At 45.1% G+C, this 21,341-nt stretch overlaps 1 protein-coding gene across 1 annotated transcript; it reads left to right on the forward strand.

Moving 5' to 3' along the window:
• The first annotated feature begins 742 nt into the window (after positions 1 to 742).
• On the forward strand, positions 743 to 19,380 carry LOC124032328 (carbohydrate sulfotransferase 11-like). Its single transcript, XM_046344645.1, has 3 exons — positions 743 to 1,260; positions 8,543 to 8,625; positions 15,814 to 19,380. The coding sequence occupies exons 1-3, from the start codon at positions 1,167 to 1,169 to the stop codon at positions 16,657 to 16,659; spliced, it is 1,023 nt and encodes a 340-aa protein (XP_046200601.1). The 5' UTR covers positions 743 to 1,166; the 3' UTR covers positions 16,660 to 19,380.
• Positions 19,381 to 21,341: the final 1,961 nt, after the last annotated feature.

Raw genomic sequence — 21,341 nt, forward strand, 5'->3', positions numbered from 1 at the left:
TGCATCCTTTGACCGTAGCGTACGTGTCGGTATGTATGGTAGGACCAAATTGGAAAGATAGGTAGGAGCAGGCCCTTGTAATGCTTTGTAGGTTAGCAGTAAAACATTGAAATCAGCCTTAGCCTTAACAGGAAGCCAGTGTAGAAATGCTAGCAATGGAGTAATATGATCAAATTTGTTGGTTCTAGTCAAGATTCTAGCAGCCGTGTTTAGCACTAACGGAAGTTTATTTAGTGCTTTATCCGGATAGCCGGAAAGTAGAGCATTGCAGTAGTCTAATCTAAACTTCTGAATGGTAGTGTGTATATATATTTTTTTTATTCTCAGATAACCTTGACCTATATTGGGGTGGCAGGGTAGCCTAGTGGTTAGAGTGTTGGACTAGTAACTGAAAGGTTGCAAGTTCAAATCCCGAGCTGACAAGGTACAAATCTGTCGTTCTGCCCCTGATCAGGCAGTTAACCCACTGTTCCTAGGCCATCATTGAAAATAAGAATTTGTTCTTAACTGACTTGCCTAGTTAAATAAAGGTAAAAAAAAAAATATATATATATATATTATTGGATTAATTTGTCACAGGGAAGATTGGGGTCGTCAGTAGTTACCACAGCCACAAAGTCTTCATCATTGCTAAACCCCACCTATTATACAATTTTGACTTTGCGGCTGTAGTAACTAGTGACAACATTCAGATGGGTGACAGTCACCGCAAGAAAGTACTAGGGGTGGGTGTGACGTCATAGCCCAGTGCCGCCGACCATCTTTCGGGAAGTTTGACTGGGTTGAAAAAATTGACGAAACGAAAACTGTTGAACGATGGGGATTATCAGAGAACTCCGAAACAATCTGGCTCTCTCGGGACTTGTATACGATGAGAAATTTCAGCGGAACGTAAAATATGATTGAAATATATAATTGATCTGAACTCCTACAAAGGCAACCGAATTTCGCGCGTTCCAATATTTTCTCGGCTATTCATAAGCATGTTTTTTCGTCGAATAGAATAATTGAGAAATAGACTGATATATAACGGTATCACTGCCAAGTTTTTCCACATGAAGGTCCATTCTTTCCCTTCTTTCGTTAAGTCGCATCAGACGAGCTGCCTCGCATGAGACACCTCGGGGAGAGGGTTCTGCTCTACTCTGCCAGCTCGGGGATTCAGGATGACAAAACCCAAAGTTGGACGAATTTTCCTGGCGACATGCGTTGGGTCACTTTTCATGGTCATATTGTACTTTCAGAACATCACAAGGCCAGGTAAGTGTGGACTGTCGACCATCATCTTACATCAGCCATGGGATGGTGTCCCTATGCACCTGTAGAGGGACGTTTTGTGGTATTAGGTATAACACGTTGTTAGATGTTGTTCATTAGCCTAGTTGTCTAGATCACAAACATCATGTCTAACTGAACCGAGCTGTAGGTTTGTGCCACGATGCTACCAAAGAGGACTCAGAAGTGATGCACATCTCTACACTGCCTGTTGCACAGTGTCCCCCTCTGAATAATGGTGTGGTTTCTAAATGATCATGTGTGTTGAGTTGGGACACAATGAAAGGGGTAAATGGCAGGGCATGAATAAGACCACTGTGAGTGTGAACCATGGAATGTTGTGATAGCCCCCTCTGAGAGCATTCCTGTTCCTTTTGGACCAGTCTCAGCTCTCGTGTTCTCCACTGGGCAGAGACGGAGGAACAGGAAGCATTTACCCTTAGTGGAGTGATACCGAGAGGCACATCAAAAAATAGGAGAGAAGTGAAAAGAGTGGTCAACCTAACCTGACCTCCTTCCTGGGTTATGTCTTACGTTTTAATAGAGAGAGAATTCAAAATGAACTATACATTTGTATGTCACAGTGTGTATGCTGTTGTTTTACCATAGAAATGGGAAAGCAATGATGTAATAAGTCCAGGTACTTCATTTTACAGAGCCTCCAAGACTAAGTGCAACCGAGGAAGGGACACTACTATGCGATTACATTATGTCATTAGAGTCTTTCTGTTAAACATTAAACGTTTAAACAGAATACAATCAGAACAGAATCATCCTTCCTCTCCAACCGTCTCCTCTTAATACCTGCACTGTCTGGGCTTGTTGATCTGCTTTACCGCAGGGCTCCTACACATGTACGGTTCAATGCCAGAGGCACAGCACTGTCCGGGCTTGTCTAATTGTTAGTTATTCTGTAATGTAGATCTATTTTAGCCCTGCCAAATGTGACAGCCAATAACAGGCCTCTCTCTGACCACATACTGTAGACAACATATAGACTGTGACAGTCCTACCTTTCCTCCCAAACCCTCATGTTGTCAGAGAAGTTACACGAAGAAAGTCTGTGTGATATTAGTAAAACATATGAGGAAGTCGGAAGGGTTAACTTCTAAAACCAACACATATGAGGAAGTCAGAAGGGTTAACTTCTAAAACCAAAACATATGAGGAAGTCGGAAGGGTTAACTTCTAAAACCAACACATATGAGGAAGTCGGAAGGGTTAACTTCTAAAACCAAAACATATGAGGAAGTCGGAAGGGTTAACTTCTAAAACCAAAACATATGAGGAAGTCGGAAGGGTTAACTTCTAAAACCAACACATATGAGGAAGTCGGAAGGGTTAACTTCTAAAACCAACACATATGAGGAAGTCGGAAGGGTTAACTTCTAAAACCAACACATATGAGGAAGTCGGAAGGGTTAACTTCTAAAACCAACACATATGAGGAAGTCGGAAGGGTTAACTTCTAAAACCAACACATATGAGGAAGTCGGAAGGGTTAACTTCTAAAACCAACACATATGAGGAAGTCGGAAGGGTTAACTTCTAAAACCAACACATATGAGGAAGTCGGAAGGGTTAACTTCTAAAACCAACACATATGAGGAAGTCGGAAGGGTTAACTTCTAAAACCAACACATATGAGGAAGTCGGAAGGGTTAACTTCTAAAACCATACACATTTCCTTATTTGTGTCTGACTTGCGTAGCCAGTATTTATTTCAACGCTGATGGCATTAACATGAAACCCATATGGACTGGATGAGGTACGTCCACTGAGAACACACTAACCCTCTCGTAAAACACACACATGCCCTCGTTCAGCACGTCACACATATCCACCTGCTCCGCACACACAAGCACACACACACACAAGCACACACACAAGCACACACACACACACAAGCACACACACACACACACACACACACACACACACACACACACACACACACACACACACACACACACACACACACACACACACACACACACACACACACACACACACACACACACACACACACACACACACACACACACACACACACACTGGAGTCCCAGTGTGTTAGTAGACAGGAAGAGAAATAGAGCTTATTGTTCTGACCCCATTGTGCATTTTGCTGAGCCGCCAACACCCAGGGAAGCACAGGACCCAGGGAAGCACATTAATTAATCATCTACTTCCACTAGAGTTATTATGGAAGTTGAGAATTGAACAGAAGTGTGTATTTTCCTATAGTGGGCAGAGATGTATTCACAATGTGACAGATGAAAATACTTGTTACGTTGAGGGAACGTTTCATACGAAACCTCCTTCAGATATATTTGGTTTGTCTATACTCCCTCCTGACGTTCTTCGGCTGAAGTCCAGACGTCATTTTAGGTGGAGTGGTATGAGCCCAGTACCACATGCTGAGCAGACTTTCTCAACTCTTTGGCATTTTGATTTATTCTGGTCTTGTTCTAAACCTTAAATACTTCACTATCAGATATCGTTTCGAATTATTTTATTCATCAGACGCTGCCATCTGCTAAGAATGAGAGATCTAAAACTTTCACTAACACACACACACACACACACACACACACACACACACACACACACACACACACACACACACACACACACACACACACACACACACACACACACACACACACACACACACACACACACACACACACACACACACACACACATACAGTGGCATCATGTGGGTCTTGTCAAGTAAGCAAACAAGGTTGGCATACTGTACCCTGAGTGGACAAAACATTAAGAACACCTGCTCTTTCCACGACATGGACCAACATCCCTTATTGATGTCACTTGTTAAATCCACTTCAGTCAGTGTATTCACCCGAGTGGGGCAGCGGTCTAAGGCACTGCATCTCAGTGCATCTTGAATCCAGGCTGTATCACATCCGGCCGTGATTGGGAGTCCCATAGGGCGGTGCACAATTGGCCCAGTGTCTTCGGGTTTTGGCCCGGATAGGCTGTCATTGTAAATAATAATTTGTTCTTAACTGACTTGCCTAGTTCAATAAAGGTTAAATGTTTTTAAAAAATGAAGAGGAGGAGACAGGTTAAAAAAGGATTTTTAATCCCTGAGACAATTGAGCCATGGATTGTGTATGTGTGCCATTCAGAGGGTGAATGGGCAAGACAAAAGATTTGAAGTGCCTTTGAACAGAGTATGGTAGTAGGTGCCAGGCGACCCACTGGTAGAATTTAGTGTTAGGAAAGTGTTCCTAACGTTTGGTGTTTGTCCCAAACCCCATTCCCACGCGGGCATAGAGCTGAGTCAGCCATGCCTACACCTGCTGGGTTTGTGTTCTTGCTTAGAAGCAATTAGAAGTAAATTGCTCACTGTTTTCATTCCATTTCTATCCTGCTTATTCAGTACCTGGGGTGCATGCTATACAGATATGGTCACTAACATTACAGTGAATAATAAAACGAGCATCCTGTGACCTCTTTTCCATAATGAGAGGAGATGCTAAAAGATTGTTCTTTTTTCAAAAGCAGAAATCTTCTGATTTCAAATAAAATAATATTTGTCACATACAACAGGTACCTTAATGTAAAATGCTGACTTACAAGCCCTTAACCAACAATGTAGTTCAAGAAATAGCGTTAAGAAAATATTTACTAAATAAATTAAAGCAAATAATAAAAAGTATCACAATAAAATGACAATAACAATAACGAGGCTATACGGGGTACCGGTACAGAGTCAATGTGCGGGGTGACAGGGGCAGGCATTTGACTAATTGTTCAGCAGTCTTATAGCTTTGGGGAAGAAGCTGTTAAGGAGCTTTTTGGTCCTAGATATGGCGCTCTGGAACCGCTTGCCGTGCGGTAGCAGAGAGAACAGTCTGTGACTTGGGTGACTGGAGTTTTGGGGCCTGTCCTTTGACACAGCCTAGTATATAGGTCCTGGATGGCAGGAAGCTTGGCCCCAGTGATGTACTGGTGTGTATTTATCTTTGGCCAGTGCATAGACAAGGGTTTCATTTGGAATCTTGACGTTGTTTTGTAACACTGAAACTTCCCCCTCTCTGTGCACAGTGCAATTCCTCCAAAGCGGAAGTCACAGTCATTGTCACAGATATGTAGAGCAGATGAGCTGACAGAGATGTCGAAGGGGGAAGTTTTTCTTCTTCACTAAATGACTTAGTGAGACTGCTTTAACAAGCTGATTCATGAACTGAATTAGGATAAACTAATACATAACACGTAATTGTAATGTTTATTCATGCTGTTGGTTATTTGCTATTGCACCACCATGTTTGTTGTGTTGAGAGTGCCTCAGCTTCAGTCTTCTTGACCCACTTTCCCAGCAGTTTACTGAGGGTGTATATGTATACCTGAGGTAGGAGTTGTAGTGGTTGTCGGCTAGAAGACCTTCCCCTTTTCCTCCCCCCACCTGGTCCTCTTCTCCTTCTGTCCCCCCCCCCCTCTCTCTCTCTCTCTCTCTCTCTCTCTCTCTCTCTCTCTCTCTCTCTCTCACTGTCTCTGTCACTCTGTCTCTGTCACTGTCTCTCTCACTGTCTCTGTCACTCTGCCTCGCTGTCTCTCTATCTCTCTGTCACTGTCTGTGTCACTCTGTCTCTCTCTGTCACTGTCTCTCTGTCACTGTCTCTCTGTCACTGTCTCTCTCTCTCTCTCTCTCCCTCTCTCTCTCACGGTCTCTGTCTCTCTCACTGTCTCTGTCACTCTCTCTCTGTCACTGTCTCTCTGTCACTCTCTCTCGCTCTCACTGTCTATGTCTCTGTCTCTGTCTCTCTCTCTCTCTGTCACGGTCTCTCTCTCTCTCTCTCTCTCTCTCTCTCTCTCTCTCTCTCTCTCTCTCTGTCACTGTCTGTGTCACTCTGTCTCTCTCTGTCACTGTCTCTCTGTCACTGTCTCTCTCTGTCACTGTCTCTCTGTCACTGTCTCTCTCTCTCACGGTCTCTGTCACTGTCTCTCTGTCTCTCTCTGTCTCTCTCTCACTGTCTCTGTCTCTCTGTCACTCAGTGAATGCTGAGTGATCTCTCCCTTTGTCTGCATCGTTCTCTCTATCTCTCTCTCTCTCTCTCTCTCTCTCTCTCTCTCTCTCTCTCTCTCTCTCTCTCTCTCTCTCTCTCTCTCTCTCTCTCTCTCTCTCTCTCTCTCTCTCTCTCTCTCTCTCTCTCTCTCTCTCTCTCTCTCTCTCTCTCCCCTGTGAGATGTAAAGCAATCCTCTGCATTCTAGTGGCACATGTGCACATCCAATCAGTTTCCTCTCACTAGTGAGGAAGGCCCACCACTGACATGCCTCCAGCCCTGAGGCGCTAGGGGTGGGGGCTGGTGGGAGGGGAGGACTGGGATTCTTGAAAGGAACAGGATGTTCCTACAGAAAATGTAAATCTAGGGGAAAGGGAAGGCATTTTATGGGTGATCATCATCACATCATGATGGATGCAGGAAGGTTGTCTCATGCAGGGTTACCCAAACCTTTGGGCCTCTACAGTATAATAATTAACCCGAAATGCCAGTATCCCTGCACAGATGTGTTACTCATGTGAGATCGTGCACCATACGGCAAAACAGACATGAGAACTAGATGGGCTACAGCAGCACTGTATATAGAGCAGGGTAAACACTGTTCAGAACAGCTCAACCAGTAACATATAAGTTCTCTATAGAGCAGGGTAAACACTGTTCAGAACAGCTCAACCAGTAACATATACGTTCTCTATAGAGCAGGGTAAACACTGTTCAGAACAGCTCAACCAGTAACATATAAGTTCTCTATAGAGCAGGGTAAACACTGTTCAGAACAGCTCAACCAGTAACATATACGTTCTCTATAGAGCAGGGTAAACACTGTTCAGAACAGCTCAACCAGTAACATATAAGTTCTCTATAGAGCAGGGTAAACACTGTTCAGAACAGCTCAACCAGTAACATATAAGTTCTCTATAGAGCAGGGTAAACACTGTTCAGAACAGCTCAACCAGTAACATATAAGTTCTCTATAGAGCAGGGTAAACACTGTTCAGAACAGCTCAACCAGTAACATATAAGTTCTCTATAGAGCAGGGTAAACGCTGTTCAGAACAGCTCAACCAGTAACATATAAGTTCTCTATAGAGCAGGGTAAACACTGTTCAGAACAGCTCAACCAGTAACATATAAGTTCTCTATAGAGCAGGGTAAACACTGTTCAGAACAGCTCAACCAGTAACATATAAGTTCTCTATAGAGCAGGGTAAACGCTGTTCAGAACAGCTCAACCAGTAACATATAAGTTCTCTATAGAGCAGGGTAAACACTGTTCAGAACAGCTCAACCAGTAACATATAAGTTCTCTATAGAGCAGGGTAAACACTGTTCAGAACAGCTCAACCAGTAACATATAAGTTCTCTATAGAGCAGGGTAAACGCTGTTCAGAACAGCTCAACCAGTAACATATAAGTTCTCTATAGAGCAGGGTAAACGCTGTTCAGAACAGCTCAACCAGTAACATATAAGTTCTCTATAGAGCAGGGTAAACGCTGTTCAGAACAGCTCAACCAGTAACATATAAGTTCTCTATAGAGCAGGGTAAACGCTGTTCAGAACAGCTCAACCAGTAACATATAAGTTCTCTATAGAGCAGGGTAAACACTGTTCAGAACAGCTCAACCAGTAACATATAAGTTCTCTATAGAGCAGGGTAAACGCTGTTCAGAACAGCTCAACCAGTAACATATAAGTTCTCTATAGAGCAGGGTAAACACTGTTCAGAACAGCTCAACCAGTAACATATAAGTTCTCTATAGAGCAGGGTAAACGCTGTTCAGAACAGCTCAACCAGTAACATATAAGTTCTCTATAGAGCAGGGTAAACACTGTTCAGAACAGCTCAACCAGTAACATATAAGTTCTCTATAGAGCAGGGTAAACGCTGTTCAGAACAGCTCAACCAGTAACATATAAGTTCTCTATAGAGCAGGGTAAACGCTGTTCAGAACAGCTCAACCAGTAACATATAAGTTCTCTATAGAGCAGGGTAAACACTGTTCAGAACAGCTCAACCAGTAACATATAAGTTCTCTATAGAGCAGGGTAAACACTGTTCAGAACAGCTCAACCAGTAACATATAAGTTGTTGAAATGCAAAGGAATCCACAGTGAGCCAACGTTCCATGAACACCGAGCACCGTCACTGAACACTACAGAAAACAGCCAATACTGCCCTTTTTTAGATGATTCATCTGTTTCCCTTTTTCTCCCTCTGTGCCCTTGTTTCTGTAGCCGTGGAGCAGTTTGGGGGGAAGGGCATCGGCCCGGGGAAGACAAGGAGAAGTCCACTACAGACCCTCTACAACGAAGACCAGGTGACTAGAATTAAAATGGCCCCATTCGATCATGTCTTGAGTGTGAGAACACTCGCGGTTATATACTATTTATGCGTTAGTGTTTCCAGATGTGTCACACACAGGAAATGTCATTTGACAAAGTATTGATCTTCGAGAGCCACTTTGACTAATTTAATTTGCTCTACACATAGTTGATTTCTCAAACAATATTGTTTTTGGGTCGCCTTTGGTCTCTCAACTGAATGACTGCTGCTTTACATGAAATGTTACATCACACTACATACCTTTACCTTCCTCAGAGGTCATGGCTTTAGCATCACACTACATACCTTTACCTTCCTCAGAGGTCAGAGGTCATGGCTTTAGCATCACACTACATACCTTTACCTTCCTCAGAGGTCAGAGGTCATGGCTTTAGCATCACACTACATACCTTTACCTTCCTCAGAGGTCATTGCTTTAGCATCACACTACATACCTTTACCTTCCTCAGAGGTCATGGCTTTAGCATCACACTACATACCTTTACCTTCCTCAGAGGTCAGAGGTCATGGCTTTAGCATCACACTACATACCTTTACCTTCCTCAGAGGTCATGGCTTTAGCATCACACTACATACCTTTACCTTCCTCAGAGGTCAGAGGTCATGGCTTTAGCATCACACTACATACATTTACCTTCCTCAGAGGTCATGGCTTTAGCATCACACTACATACCTTTACCTTCCTCAGAGGTCATGGCTTTAGCATCACACTACGTACCTTTACCTTCCTCAGAGGTCAGAGGTCATGGCTTTAGCATCACACTACGTAACTTTACCTTCCTCAGAGGTCATGGCTTTAGCATCACACTACATACCTTTACCTTCCTCAGAGGTCATGGCTTTAGCATCACACTACATACCTTTACCTTCCTCAGAGGTCAGAGGTCATGGCTTTAGCATCACACTACATACCTTTACCTTCCTCAGAGGTCATGGCTTTAGCATCACACTACGTACCTTTACCTTCCTCAGAGGTCAGAGGTCATGGCTTTAGCATCACACTACGTACCTTTACCTTCCTCAGAGGTCATGGCTTTAGCATCACACTACATACCTTTACCTTCCTCAGAGGTCATAGCTTTAGCATCACACTACATACCTTTACCTTCCTCAGAGGTCAGAGGTCATGGCTTTAGCATCACACTACATACCTTTACCTTCCTCAGAGGTCATGGCTTTAGCATCACACTACATACCTTTACCTTCCTCAGAGGTCAGAGGTCATGGCTTTAGCATCACACTACGTACCTTTACCTTCCTCAGAGGTCATGGCTTTAGCATCACACTACATACCTTTACCTTCCTCAGAGGTCATGGCTTTAGCATCACACTACATACCTTTACCTTCCTCAGAGGTCATGGCTTTAGCATCACACTACGTACCTTTACCTTCCTCAGAGGTCAGAGGTCATGGCTTTAGCATCACACTACATACCTTTACCTTCCTCAGAGGTCATGTCTTTAGCATCACACTACATACCTTTACCTTCCTCAGAGGTCAGAGGTCATGGCTTTAGCATCACACTACGTACCTTTACCTTCCTCAGAGGTCAGAGGTCATGGCTTTAGCATCACACTACATACCTTTACCTTCCTCAGAGGTCAGAGGTCATAGCTTTAGCATCACACTACGTACCTTTACCTTCCTCAGAGGTCAGAGGTCATGGCTTTAGCATCACACTACATACCTTTACCTTCCTCAGAGGTCAGAGGTCATGGCTTTATCATCACACTACATACCTTTACCTTCCTCAGAGGTCATAGCTTTAGCATCACACTACGTACCTTTACCTTCCTCAGAGGTCATGGCTTTAGCATCACACTACATACCTTTATCTTACATTTACATTTACATTTAAGTCATTTAGCAGACGCTCTTATCCAGAGCGACTTACAATCGGACGATATTAGCTAAAAATGCCAACATCGGTTCCTCAGAGGTCAGAGGTCATGGATTAAGCAATACTTCAAAGCTGAGTTGAGCTCATTTGATTTGACTTAGAAGTTAGGACTCAGGTTCTTAGTGGTTACTATAAAAAATACTTCCCCCTCTTCCGCAGAAAGACAAAGCTCTCTTTTCCAGCTCCAATATCTCAGGAATCCAGTGAATGCTGAGTGATCTCTCCCTTTGTCTGCATCGTTCTCTCTCTCTCTCTCTCTCTCTCTCTCTCTCTCTCTCTCTCTCTCTGTCTCTGTCTCTGTCTCTGTCTCTGTCTCTCTCTGTCTCTCTCTGTCTGTGTAATCATGCTTTCTCAATGACACTGATGATAGTCGTTTTGTGCTGCTGATGTAGCTCATCTTATCAGTTTTGTTCTCCTCCTCTTTGACCCAGTCCACCTGGCACCATGTCCAATTAGAGGAAGTCAGAGGAAGGCCCTAAAAATAACAGCTTCTACCCCCCCAAGCCACAAGACTCCTGAACAGCTAATCAAATGGCTACCCAGACTATTTGCATTGCCCCACCCTGTCATGTTTTGTCTTATATTGTCTTGTCATTTTGCTTTTCCTTCTGTTCGTTTCCCCCTGCTGGTCTTATTAGGTTCGTTCCCTTTTTCTCTCTCCCTCCCTCTCTCTCTTCTCTCTATCGTTCCGTTCCTGCTCCCAGCTGTTCCTATTCCCCTACTCAATCATCTAGTCTTTTCACACCTGTTCCTTATCTTGCCCTCTGATTAGAGTCCCTATTTCTCCCCTTGTTTTCCGTTTCTGTCCTGTCGGATCCTTGTATTATGTTCGCCGTGCTGTGTCTTTGTCTCGCCCTGTCGTGTCTTGTTTCCCTCAGATGCTGCGTGTGAGCAGGTGTCTGAGTCTGCTACGGTCGGTGCCTTCCCGAGGCAACCTACAGTTAATGGTCGAGTCTCCAGTCTGTCCTCGTCACTACGAGTGGAATTTAGTTTTTTATGTTTTGTTTTCTGCTCTGACTGTCCAGGAGTATTGCCTATATCCTTTACTGGAATAAAGACTCTGTTTTCGCCAAGTCGCTTTTGGGTCCTCATTCACCTGCATAACAGAAGGATCCGACCAAGAATGGACCCAGCGACTATGGATTCTCTCTACTCTACTCTCGAGTTCCAGGGAGCGATGCTCGGCAGACACGAGCAGGAATTGTCTGCTGCTCGGCATGCCGTTGAGACCCTGGCCGCTCAGGTCTCCGACCTCTCAGGACAGTATCAGAGTCTTCGTCTCGTGCCACCAGCTACTTCCTGGTCTTCCGAGTCTCCGGAACCTAGGGTTAATAACCCACCATGTTACTCTGGGCAGCCCACTGAGTGCCGCTCCTTTCTCACCCAGTGTGATATAGTGTTCTCTCTCTAACCCAACACATACTCAAGAGAGAGAGCTCGGATTGCCTACGTCATATCACTCCTTACTGGTCGGGCTCGGCAGTGGGGCACAGCTATCTGGGAGGCAAGCGCTGAGTGTACTAACGATTATCTGAACTTTAAAGAGGAGATGATAAGGGTTTTTGATCGTTCAGTTTTTGGGAAAGAAGCTTCCTGGTCCCTGTCATCCCTATGTCAAGGTAATCGATCCATAACGGATTACTCTATAGAGTTTCGCACTCTTGCTGCCTCCAGTAACTGGAACGAGCAGGCGTTGCTCGCTCGTTTTCTGGAGGGACTCCACGCTAAGGTTAAGGATGAGATTCTCTCTCGGGAGGTTCCATCCAGCGTGGATTCTTTGATTGAACTCGCTATTCGCATTGAACGACGGGTAGATCTTCGTCACCGAGCTCATAGAAGAGAGCTCGCGTTAACTGTGTCTCCCCTCTCTCCGACACTACCATCTTTCCCCACTGACTCAGGTGTTGAGCCCATGCAGCTGGGGGGTATTCGCATTTCGACTAAGGAGAGGGAACGGAGAATCACCAACCGCCTCTGTCTCTATTGCGGTTCCGCTGGTCATTTTGTCATTTCATGTCCAGTTAAAGGCCAGAGCTCATCAGTAAGCGGAGGGCGACTGATAAGCGCTACTAGACGGTCCTCTCCGTCAAGTACCTGTACTACCTTACCGGTCCATCTACGCTGGACCGGATCGGCAGCTTCCTGCAGTGCATTAATAGACTCTGGGGCGGAGTGCTGTTTTATGGACGAAGCCTGGGCTCGGGAACATGACATTCCTCTCAGACAGTTAGGGGAGCCCACGGTCATGTTCGCCTTGGATGGTAGTCCTCTCCCCAGTATATTATGTGAAACCCTACCTTTAACCCTCACTGTATCTGGTAACCATAGTGAGACCATTTCTTTTTTGATTTTTTGTTCACCTTTTACACCTGTTGTTTTGGGTCATCCCTGGCTAGTGTGTCATAATCCTTCTTTTGATTGGTCTAGTAATTCTATCCTTTCCTGGAACGTTTCTTGTCATGTGAAGTGTTTAATGTCTGCTATTCCTCCTGTTTGTTCTGCTCCCTCTTCACAGGAGGAACCTGGTGATTTGACAGGAGTGCCGGAGGAATATCATGGTCTGCGCACGGTCTTCAGTCGGTCCAGAACCAACTCCCTTCCTCCTCACCGGTCGTATGATTGTTGTTCTGATCTCCTCAAGAAGCGTTTTGCATCCGCTCCTATCCTTGTTGCACCTGACGTCACTAAACAGTTTATTGTCGAGGTTGACGCGTCGGGGTGGGCGTGGGAGCCATTCTGTCCCAGCGCTCCGATACTGACAATGGGGTCCACCCTTGCGCGTATTTTTCTCATCGCCTGTCACCGTCGGAACGTAACTATGATGTGGCTAACCGTGAACTGCTCGCCATCCGTTTAGCCCTAGGCAAATGGCGACAGTGGTTGGAGGGGGCGACCGTTCCTTTTGTCGTTTGGACTGACCAAAGGAACCTTGAGTACATCCGTTCTGCCAAACGACTGAATGCGCGTCATGCTCGTTGGGCGTTGTTTTTCGCTCGTTTCGAGTTCGTTATTTCTTATTGCCCGGGTACTAAGAACACCAAGCCTCATGCTTTATCCCGTCTCTTTAGTTCTTCTGTGGCTTCTACCGATCCCGAGGGATCCTTCCTGTTGGGCGTGTTGTCGGGTTGACTGTCTGGGGAATTGAGAGACAGGTTAAGCAAGCACTCACTCACACTCCGTCGCCGCACGCTTGTCCTAGTAACCTTCTTTTCGTTCCTGTCTCTACTCGTCTGGCTGTTCTTCAGTGGGCGCACTCTGCCAAGTTAGCTGGCCACCCCGGCGTTCGGGGTACGCTTGCTTCTATTCGCCAGCGGTTTTGGTGGCCTACTCAGGAGCGTGACACGCGCCGTTTCGTGGCTGCGTGTTCGGACTGCGCGCAGAATAAGTCTGGTATTTTTTTTCTGCTTCTGCTCCTGGTCTTGCTGGGTCTCAGTCTGTTCCCTGCCACCGCATCTCTCCTGTTCTTGTTCCTGCCCTTGCTGTGTCTCAGTCTGTCCCTAGTTGTTACTCTCCTGGCCTGTTTGGTCCTGTTTGCTCTAAAGCTTTCAGTTCTCTACCCGTGTCTCATTTTTTTTTTAGAGTAGTACCCTAGTTTCCCTTTTTATCGTTTTCTGTTACGGTCCTGAGGAGAGGAGTTGGGTTCTTTCTCGGGACGTGCTGGACCGTTTGTGATCTATGATTTCCTCCGTTGCCGCCAGTGTTCCTCCTCGAGTGCGCCAGGAGGCGCTCGGTGAGTGGGGGGGTACTGTCATGTTTTGTCTTATATTGTCTTGTCATTTTGCTTTCCCTTCTGTTCGTTTCCCCCTGCTGGTCTTATTAGGTTCGTTCCCTTTTTCTCTCTCCCTCCCTCTCTCTCTTCTCTCTATCGTTCCGTTCCTGCTCCCAGCTGTTCCTATTCCCCTACTCAATCATCTAGTCTTTTCACACCTGTTCCTTATCTTGCCCTCTGATTAGAGTCCCTATTTCTCCCCTTGTTTTCCGTTTCTGTCCTGTCGGATCCTTGTATTATGTTCGCCGTGCTGTGTCTTTGTCTCGCCCTGTCGTGTCTTGTTTCCCTCAGATGCTGCGTGTGAGCAGGTGTCTGAGTCTGCTACGGTCGGTGCCTTCCCGAGGCAACCTACAGTTAATGGTCGAGTCTCCAGTCTGTCCTCGTCACTACGAGTGGAATTTAGTTTTTTATGTTTTGTTTTCTGCTCTGACTGTCCAGGAGTATTGCCTATATCCTTTACTGGAATAAAGACTCTGTTTTCGCCAAGTCGCTTTTGGGTCCTCATTCACCTGCATAACACACCCCCTTCTACACTGCTGCTACTCTCTATTATTATTTATACATAGTCACTTTAATAACTCTACCTATGTTGTACATATTACCTCAATGACCTGGACTAACCGGTGCCCCCACACATTGACTCTGTAGCGGTACCCCTGTAAACAGGCTCGCTATTGTTATTTCACTACTGCTCGAATTATGTGTTACTTTTATTTCCCTTAACCAACTGCATTGCTGGTTAAGGGCTTGTAAGTGAGCATTTAACTGTAAGATCCACCTACACCTGATGTATTCGCCAAATGTGGCAAATACAATTGGACTTGATTTGATTTGAATCCCTTTGTTGCTTCCTCAATGTTCAGATCAAGCCGTGTCTTCATTAGAGTGTGAAACACTGATCAATGTTCAGATTGTCTTCATTAGAAACACTGATCAATGTTCAGATCAAGCCGTGTCTTCATTAGAGTGTGAAACACTGATCAATGTTCAGATCAAGCCGTGTCTTCATTAGAGTGTGAAACACTGATCAATGTTCAGATCAAGCCGTGTCTTCATTAGAGTGTGAATCACTGATCAATGTTCAGATCAAGCCGTGTCTTCATTAGAGTGTGAAACACTGATCAATGTTCAGATCAAGCCGTGTCTTCATTAGAGTGTGAAACACTGATCAATGTTCAGATCAAGCTGTGTCTTCATTAGAGTGTGAAACACTGATCAATGTTCAGATCAAGCCGTGTCTTCATTAGAGTGTGAAACACTGATCAATGTTCAGATCAAGCCGTTTCTTCATTAGAGTGTGAAACACTGTGGCCTTGATGTCAGACCAATTCCTGTTAATCTGACTCATCTGACAAGATAGATTCAAACCTGGACACAATTGTCTTAGTCAGAGGATGTGGCTAGACATTATCACTTGGAGAGATTGAATATTTCATCACTAATAAGTGTTTAATTGTAAATGTGAGTATTGTCTCCTTCTCTCTGTCTGTAGTTGGACATGTCTGCTGCGCAGGCGTCTCTGCGTGGTCGACGGGAGCTGCTGGAGGAGGCGTGTCTGACCCACACCAGGAAGCGGCGGGTGTTGACCCCAGACGACCTCCGCCACCTCATAGTGGACGATAAGCACAGTCTGCTGTACTGCTACGTCCCCAAGGTGGCCTGCACAAACTGGAAACGGGTCCTCATGGTCTTGACGGGGGACGGACGCTACCGCGAGCCCCTAGCCATCCCCGCCAATGAGGCCCACGTGGCAGGCAACCTGCGCACGCTGTCAGAGTACTCCACCGGCGAGATAAACCACCGCCTCCGGAGATACCTGAAGTTCCTCTTCGTTCGGGAGCCCTTCGAGAGGCTGGTGTCGGCCTACCGCAACAAGTTCACCCGCAGCTACAACACGGCCTTCCACAAGCGCTACGGCACCAAGATCATCCGCCGACACCGGCCCCACCCTGAGCCGGAGGCGTTGGAGCAGGGCAACGATGTCTCCTTCAAGGAGTTTGTGCAGTACCTGGTTGATCCCCGCACACAGAGAGAGGAGCCCTTCAACGAGCACTGGGAGCGGATCCACTCACTGTGCCACCCCTGCCTCATCCACTACGACGTGGTGGGGAAGTATGAGACTCTGGAGCAGGACTCCCGCTCTGTGCTGCGGCTGGCCGGCGCTGACGGGGAGGTCCACTTCCCCACCTCAGGCAAGAGCACCAGGACCAACGGGGACATGGCGGCTCAGTTCTTCCACAACATCAGTCCCTTCTACCAGAAGAAGCTGTACAACCTTTACCACATGGACTTCCTGCTGTTCAACTACTCCAACCCAGAGTACTTGAAGTTTAGGTGAGGGCGGCTCTCTCCATGTCAACTGTGATTTAGTAATCAATCTGTTTTGGGTCTGGAATTTCTAATCCATCTGGGTGGGTGTGTAGTGGTGGTCAGATGTTATTGGTAAGTGCCTTACCAGTGCCTTCCCGGCATTGTTAGATGTATGACCTTTATTATCAAGGGTGACTTTGGGGGCACTGTTCATTCCTAGGACTCTTCATGTGGCCTATATAAGATAGAAGCAGGTTCTTCTTGTTGAGGGTTGTGAACATTCCTCTTTATTTATACAACTGTAAGAGTATTTATTGTAATTATAGACTGAGTCATTGGACACTTGAGTGAATTGTGGGAGAACATTCAATTTATGCATTTCTCTCTGTTTGCACATACAGCGTGTTTTCTTGACTCTTGCACATCTTATGTAGCCAAAATGTTCCTCTGGGGACAAAGGGTGTTGTAGAACTTACATAAACCAACAAACAAAAGAAATCAGTCTACACATTCAAAAATCATGAAACGGCTGCCATTTTCTCACAGAGTTATGAGGTTTGCAAAGAACCCATGTGAATACATTTTTAAAACTCATATAAATGAGGTGATAAATCTAACACGGTGGTAAGAAATAACTGCCTTGGTCTTGGTGGCCACCCGTTCGTTGATGTTATGCAAGCCACAGGTTGATAGTAGAAATGTACTGATAAACAATGTATGCTGGGTATAGGAAGCCTGGCAGGCATGATGATTTCAGATGGGGAGTTGATGACAGAAATGCCACATGCTCTGTTTGGCAGAGTCACCTCTTTCTTTAGCTCACGGCAGACTGAGCAAACAGCGCATAGCTGTGGTTTGGTCCAAGGCTTCCCCTCGACAGAGAGTTCCGTGTTGAACTGTGGACAGTCACGTAGGGCTAACTATCCACACGGGCACTACAGGTTAAAACCAGGTAAGCCTTCTGGTAAAAGACAAATATTCTATTGAATTTACACCATGCTTACAAGTGCAATATTTTTCATGACTTGATATGAGCTGTATATGAAGACATGTAATATCACATGTTCGTGCCTGTTGATGTTGTGCCTCAACAGTTTGCCCATAAAAATGGTCTATTTACCGTTTACTGCTACAACAACATTAATTTGCATCAATTGATGCTATAGGCCAGGGTTACCCAACTGGTGGCCTGTGAGCTGAATTTGGCCCGAGGGTGATTTTTATTTGGCTCCCCAAGTTTGAGCAAAAAATAATAATAGTTTAAAAAAAAAAAAAAAAAAAAAAGAATCTGCAGGACACAAAGAAACTGTAAAAACACGAGCAAATCAGCTCTAAGTGATTTTAATTTAGGAGATCTGTTCAAGTATTCACACGCCTAGTAGAGAGATATATGTGATCGTATGAAAATGAAAGCATGATTTGAAATGATTATGTTTTAGTCAAATAATATATACGTTTGGGCTTCTTTCAGTCTACAAATGATTTGTAATTATGTTCCGCCCCCTTGACCATCCACTCAAAAAAAAGACCAGCCAATGGCTGAATCTAGTGGACGATCCCTGCTTATAGGCCATGTGTTGAGGTAGCGGTGGTGTGGAGGACATGTTGGAAACAACCAAATACTTTACAACTTTCAAATTGTTGCCTTGAAATAGAAGTAGACTCTCGTCTGAATGAATTTGCTCCTAATGTTAACGAGCCGTAATCAAGTTGTGTACAGCCTGTTTCAGACAAACACCCATAGACTGTGAATAATGTCTGGAGAGAACACAGGTGTCGACCAATAGAGTTGTCTCGGTTCATGAACTCCTCTCTGCTGGGAAGTGGCTGCTCTAGAACATCCACATACAACATTTCACCGTTGTTGACAAGTCGTCTGGAACACCTGGTATTTAGCCAGTACTACAGTCTGGTTCCTTTTCTCTTACTTTTGTCTGATATGAGAGTACCCTTATGTTTATTTTGCAAATTGTATTTTATAGTAATAATATCCACCATTTAATATAAATGATATTTTTTACACTAATTTCTCAACAACCAAGCACCCGGTAGACAGTGATGTCATCATGTATTGTCATTTCCGGTTCTACTTCAAAACCGTCATAGAAGTGTCCTTTTTTTTCATGTTTCCTTCCTGATGTGCCTAGTTAAATAAAGGTTCAATAAAGGTTCAATAAAAAAATCCATTATGAATGACTGTTGTTCTGTGACAGAAATCTATTTTGCGGCTATAAAACTATTGTGAAGAAATTCAAGTTTTCTCCACTTTTGAAAAGTACAAAGCCCAATCTGCAGTGAGAGAGAACATTTAACACCCACTTTAAAATGCCCTCTAGGTGCTCATCGTGTGATATCAACTTACTGTGAAATCTTACCAATAAATGAGCTGGTACAGACCAGTGGTCAGATGTAAACCAATGGTACTGACTGAGTGGTGGACAAGAACAGCTGAGAGAGAAAGATGACAGTTTATGTTGTCACATACCCGTTTAGCATTTGCTATTACAATATGACTGACCAGAGCCACAGAAAACATTGATGCTTGTTGTACATTTATCAAGTATTTGATATCATATAAATGTATAAATGTAGGATACAAACTGAAGGAAACAAACACTAAAGTCACAGTTATAAATGTAGGTGTCACGTTCTGTCCATTGTTCGTATGTGTTTTCCTTGTTTTAGTGTTGGTCAGGACGTGAGCTGGGTGGGCATTCTATGTTGTGTGTCTGGTTTGTCTATTTCTATGTTTGGCCTGATATGGTTCTCAATCAGAGGCAGGTGTTAGTCATTGTCTCTGATTGGGAACCATATTTAGGTAGCCTGTTTCGTGTTGGGTTTTGTGGGTGATTGTTCCTGTCTCTGTGTTTGCACCAGATAGGGCTGTTTAGGTTTTCACTTTTCTTGTTTTGTATAGTCTGTTCATGTATAGTCGTCTTTATTAAAAACATGAATAACCACCACGCTGCATTTTGGTCCGCCTCTCTTTCACCAGAAGTAAACCCTTACAGTAGGCTACAAACTGAAGGAAACAAACACTACATGACAGTTTTATGAATGTATGTGGGTATTACTGACGGTGGTTCCCGATAGTGGCTAATATTTAACATGATTCAAATAAAACTGAGAAAAGCCTGGGTCTCAAAATTTCATCCATGCAAACATGAGGACGTATCATAAAAATTCGGAATAATGGCACAGCTATTTGTAGCCCACGTCACTGTGGAAGAGGGGCCACAACACAGCACTTCCATGTGACTTTTCTTCCACATGACTGGTTTCACTTTCGTCTCCAGGGATCATAAGGAAAAATCATCTAAATAATTGCAATGTGTATTTACAATCCCCTTCTCGAAATGGATGACTCATTTACCTAACTCTTATCACTAGCTCTTATCGATTTATAATTACAGTGTATGGAAATTCTATCAGAAAAAAGAAACTTGGAACCGGTAGGTTCTCTCGACATTCATGGTTTCCTTGCGCGTAAAGGTGGTGGAATGATGAGGGAATTAAATCAAGGCCAGAATATCTCTAGACACACATCCACCACACCTTCATTTATTCAATCTCCACCCCAAACGAATAGCTGGGTGAATATCATGCTGTTCTCATGCTAAAGTTCAAGGTCAGAATATGTGTAGAGAGAAAAGTGCATGAAAAGGGAATTACGCTCCATTTATGTTCTTAACTCGGGTCGGAATTCCCCCCTTAGTACTTATAGGTCTATAACGCTATAATGAGAAATCCTTATAAGTCTGTAGGGGACTTGACCAAACTCCATCTGTGGACCAGTGACCGAGGTGGCAGGCTAGGTGGCAGGGCTTACCTGGAGGAGGGTGGTACACAGGTAGCAGACTGACAGGCTTACCTGGAGGAGGGTGGTACACAGGTAGCAGACTGACGGGCTTACCTGGAGGAGGGTGGTACACAGGTAGCAGACTGACGGGCTTACCTGGAGGAGGGTGGTACACAGGTAGCAGACTGACGGGCTTACCTGGAGGAGGGTGGTACACAGGTAGCAGACTGACGGGCTTACCTGGAGGAGGGTGGTACACAGGTAGCAGACTGACGGGCTTACCTGGAGGAGGGTGGTACACAGGTAGCAGACTGACGGGCTTACCTGGAGGAGGGTGGTACACAGGTAGCAGACTGACAGGCGTACCTGGAGGAGGGTGTCACACAGGTAGCAGACTGACAGGCGTACCTGGAGGAGGGTGGTACACAGGTAGCAGACTGACAGGCGTACCTGGAGGAGGGTGTCACACAGGTAGCAGACTGACAGGCGTACCTGGAGGAGGGTGTCACACAGGTAGCAGACTGACAGGCGTACCTGGAGGAGGGTGTCACACAGGTAGCAGACTGACAAGCGTACCCGGAGGAGGGTGTCACACAGGTAGCAGACTGACAGGCGTACCCGGAGGAGGGTATCACACAGGTAGCAGACTGACGGGCGTACCTGGAGGAGGGTGGTACACAGGTAGCAGATGATAAAGGAGACAGTGAGGGCAGTGTGGTCTACTGGAGCAGAGAGATGGATGAGTCAGTGAGGGCAGTGTGGTATCCTGGAGCAGAAAGATGAAGGAGCCAGTGAGGGCATTGTGGTCTCCTGGAGCAGAAAGATGGAGGAGTCAGTGAGGGCAGTGTGGTCTCCTGGAGCAGAGAGATGAAGGAGTCAGTGAGGGCAGTGTGGTCTACTGGAGCAGAGAG

The sequence above is a fragment of the Oncorhynchus gorbuscha genome, linkage group LG03 (genome assembly GCF_021184085.1).
Source record: "Oncorhynchus gorbuscha isolate QuinsamMale2020 ecotype Even-year linkage group LG03, OgorEven_v1.0, whole genome shotgun sequence".
In the NCBI taxonomy this organism is placed as follows: domain Eukaryota; kingdom Metazoa; phylum Chordata; class Actinopteri; order Salmoniformes; family Salmonidae; genus Oncorhynchus; species Oncorhynchus gorbuscha.

What these genes read in the sequence shown, in the direction of transcription:
- LOC124032328 (XM_046344645.1), top strand. Translation starts at nt 1,167, where the DNA reads ATGACAAAACCCAAAGTTGGACGAATTTTCCTGGCGACATGCGTTGGG. An exon ending in TCAGAACATCACAAGGCCAG is followed by an intron (nt 1,261 to 8,542) that starts GTAAGTGTGGAC and finishes TTGTTTCTGTAG; the next exon opens with CCGTGGAGCAGTTTGGGGGG. An exon ending in CCCTCTACAACGAAGACCAG is followed by an intron (nt 8,626 to 15,813) that starts GTGACTAGAATT and finishes CTCTGTCTGTAG; the next exon opens with TTGGACATGTCTGCTGCGCA.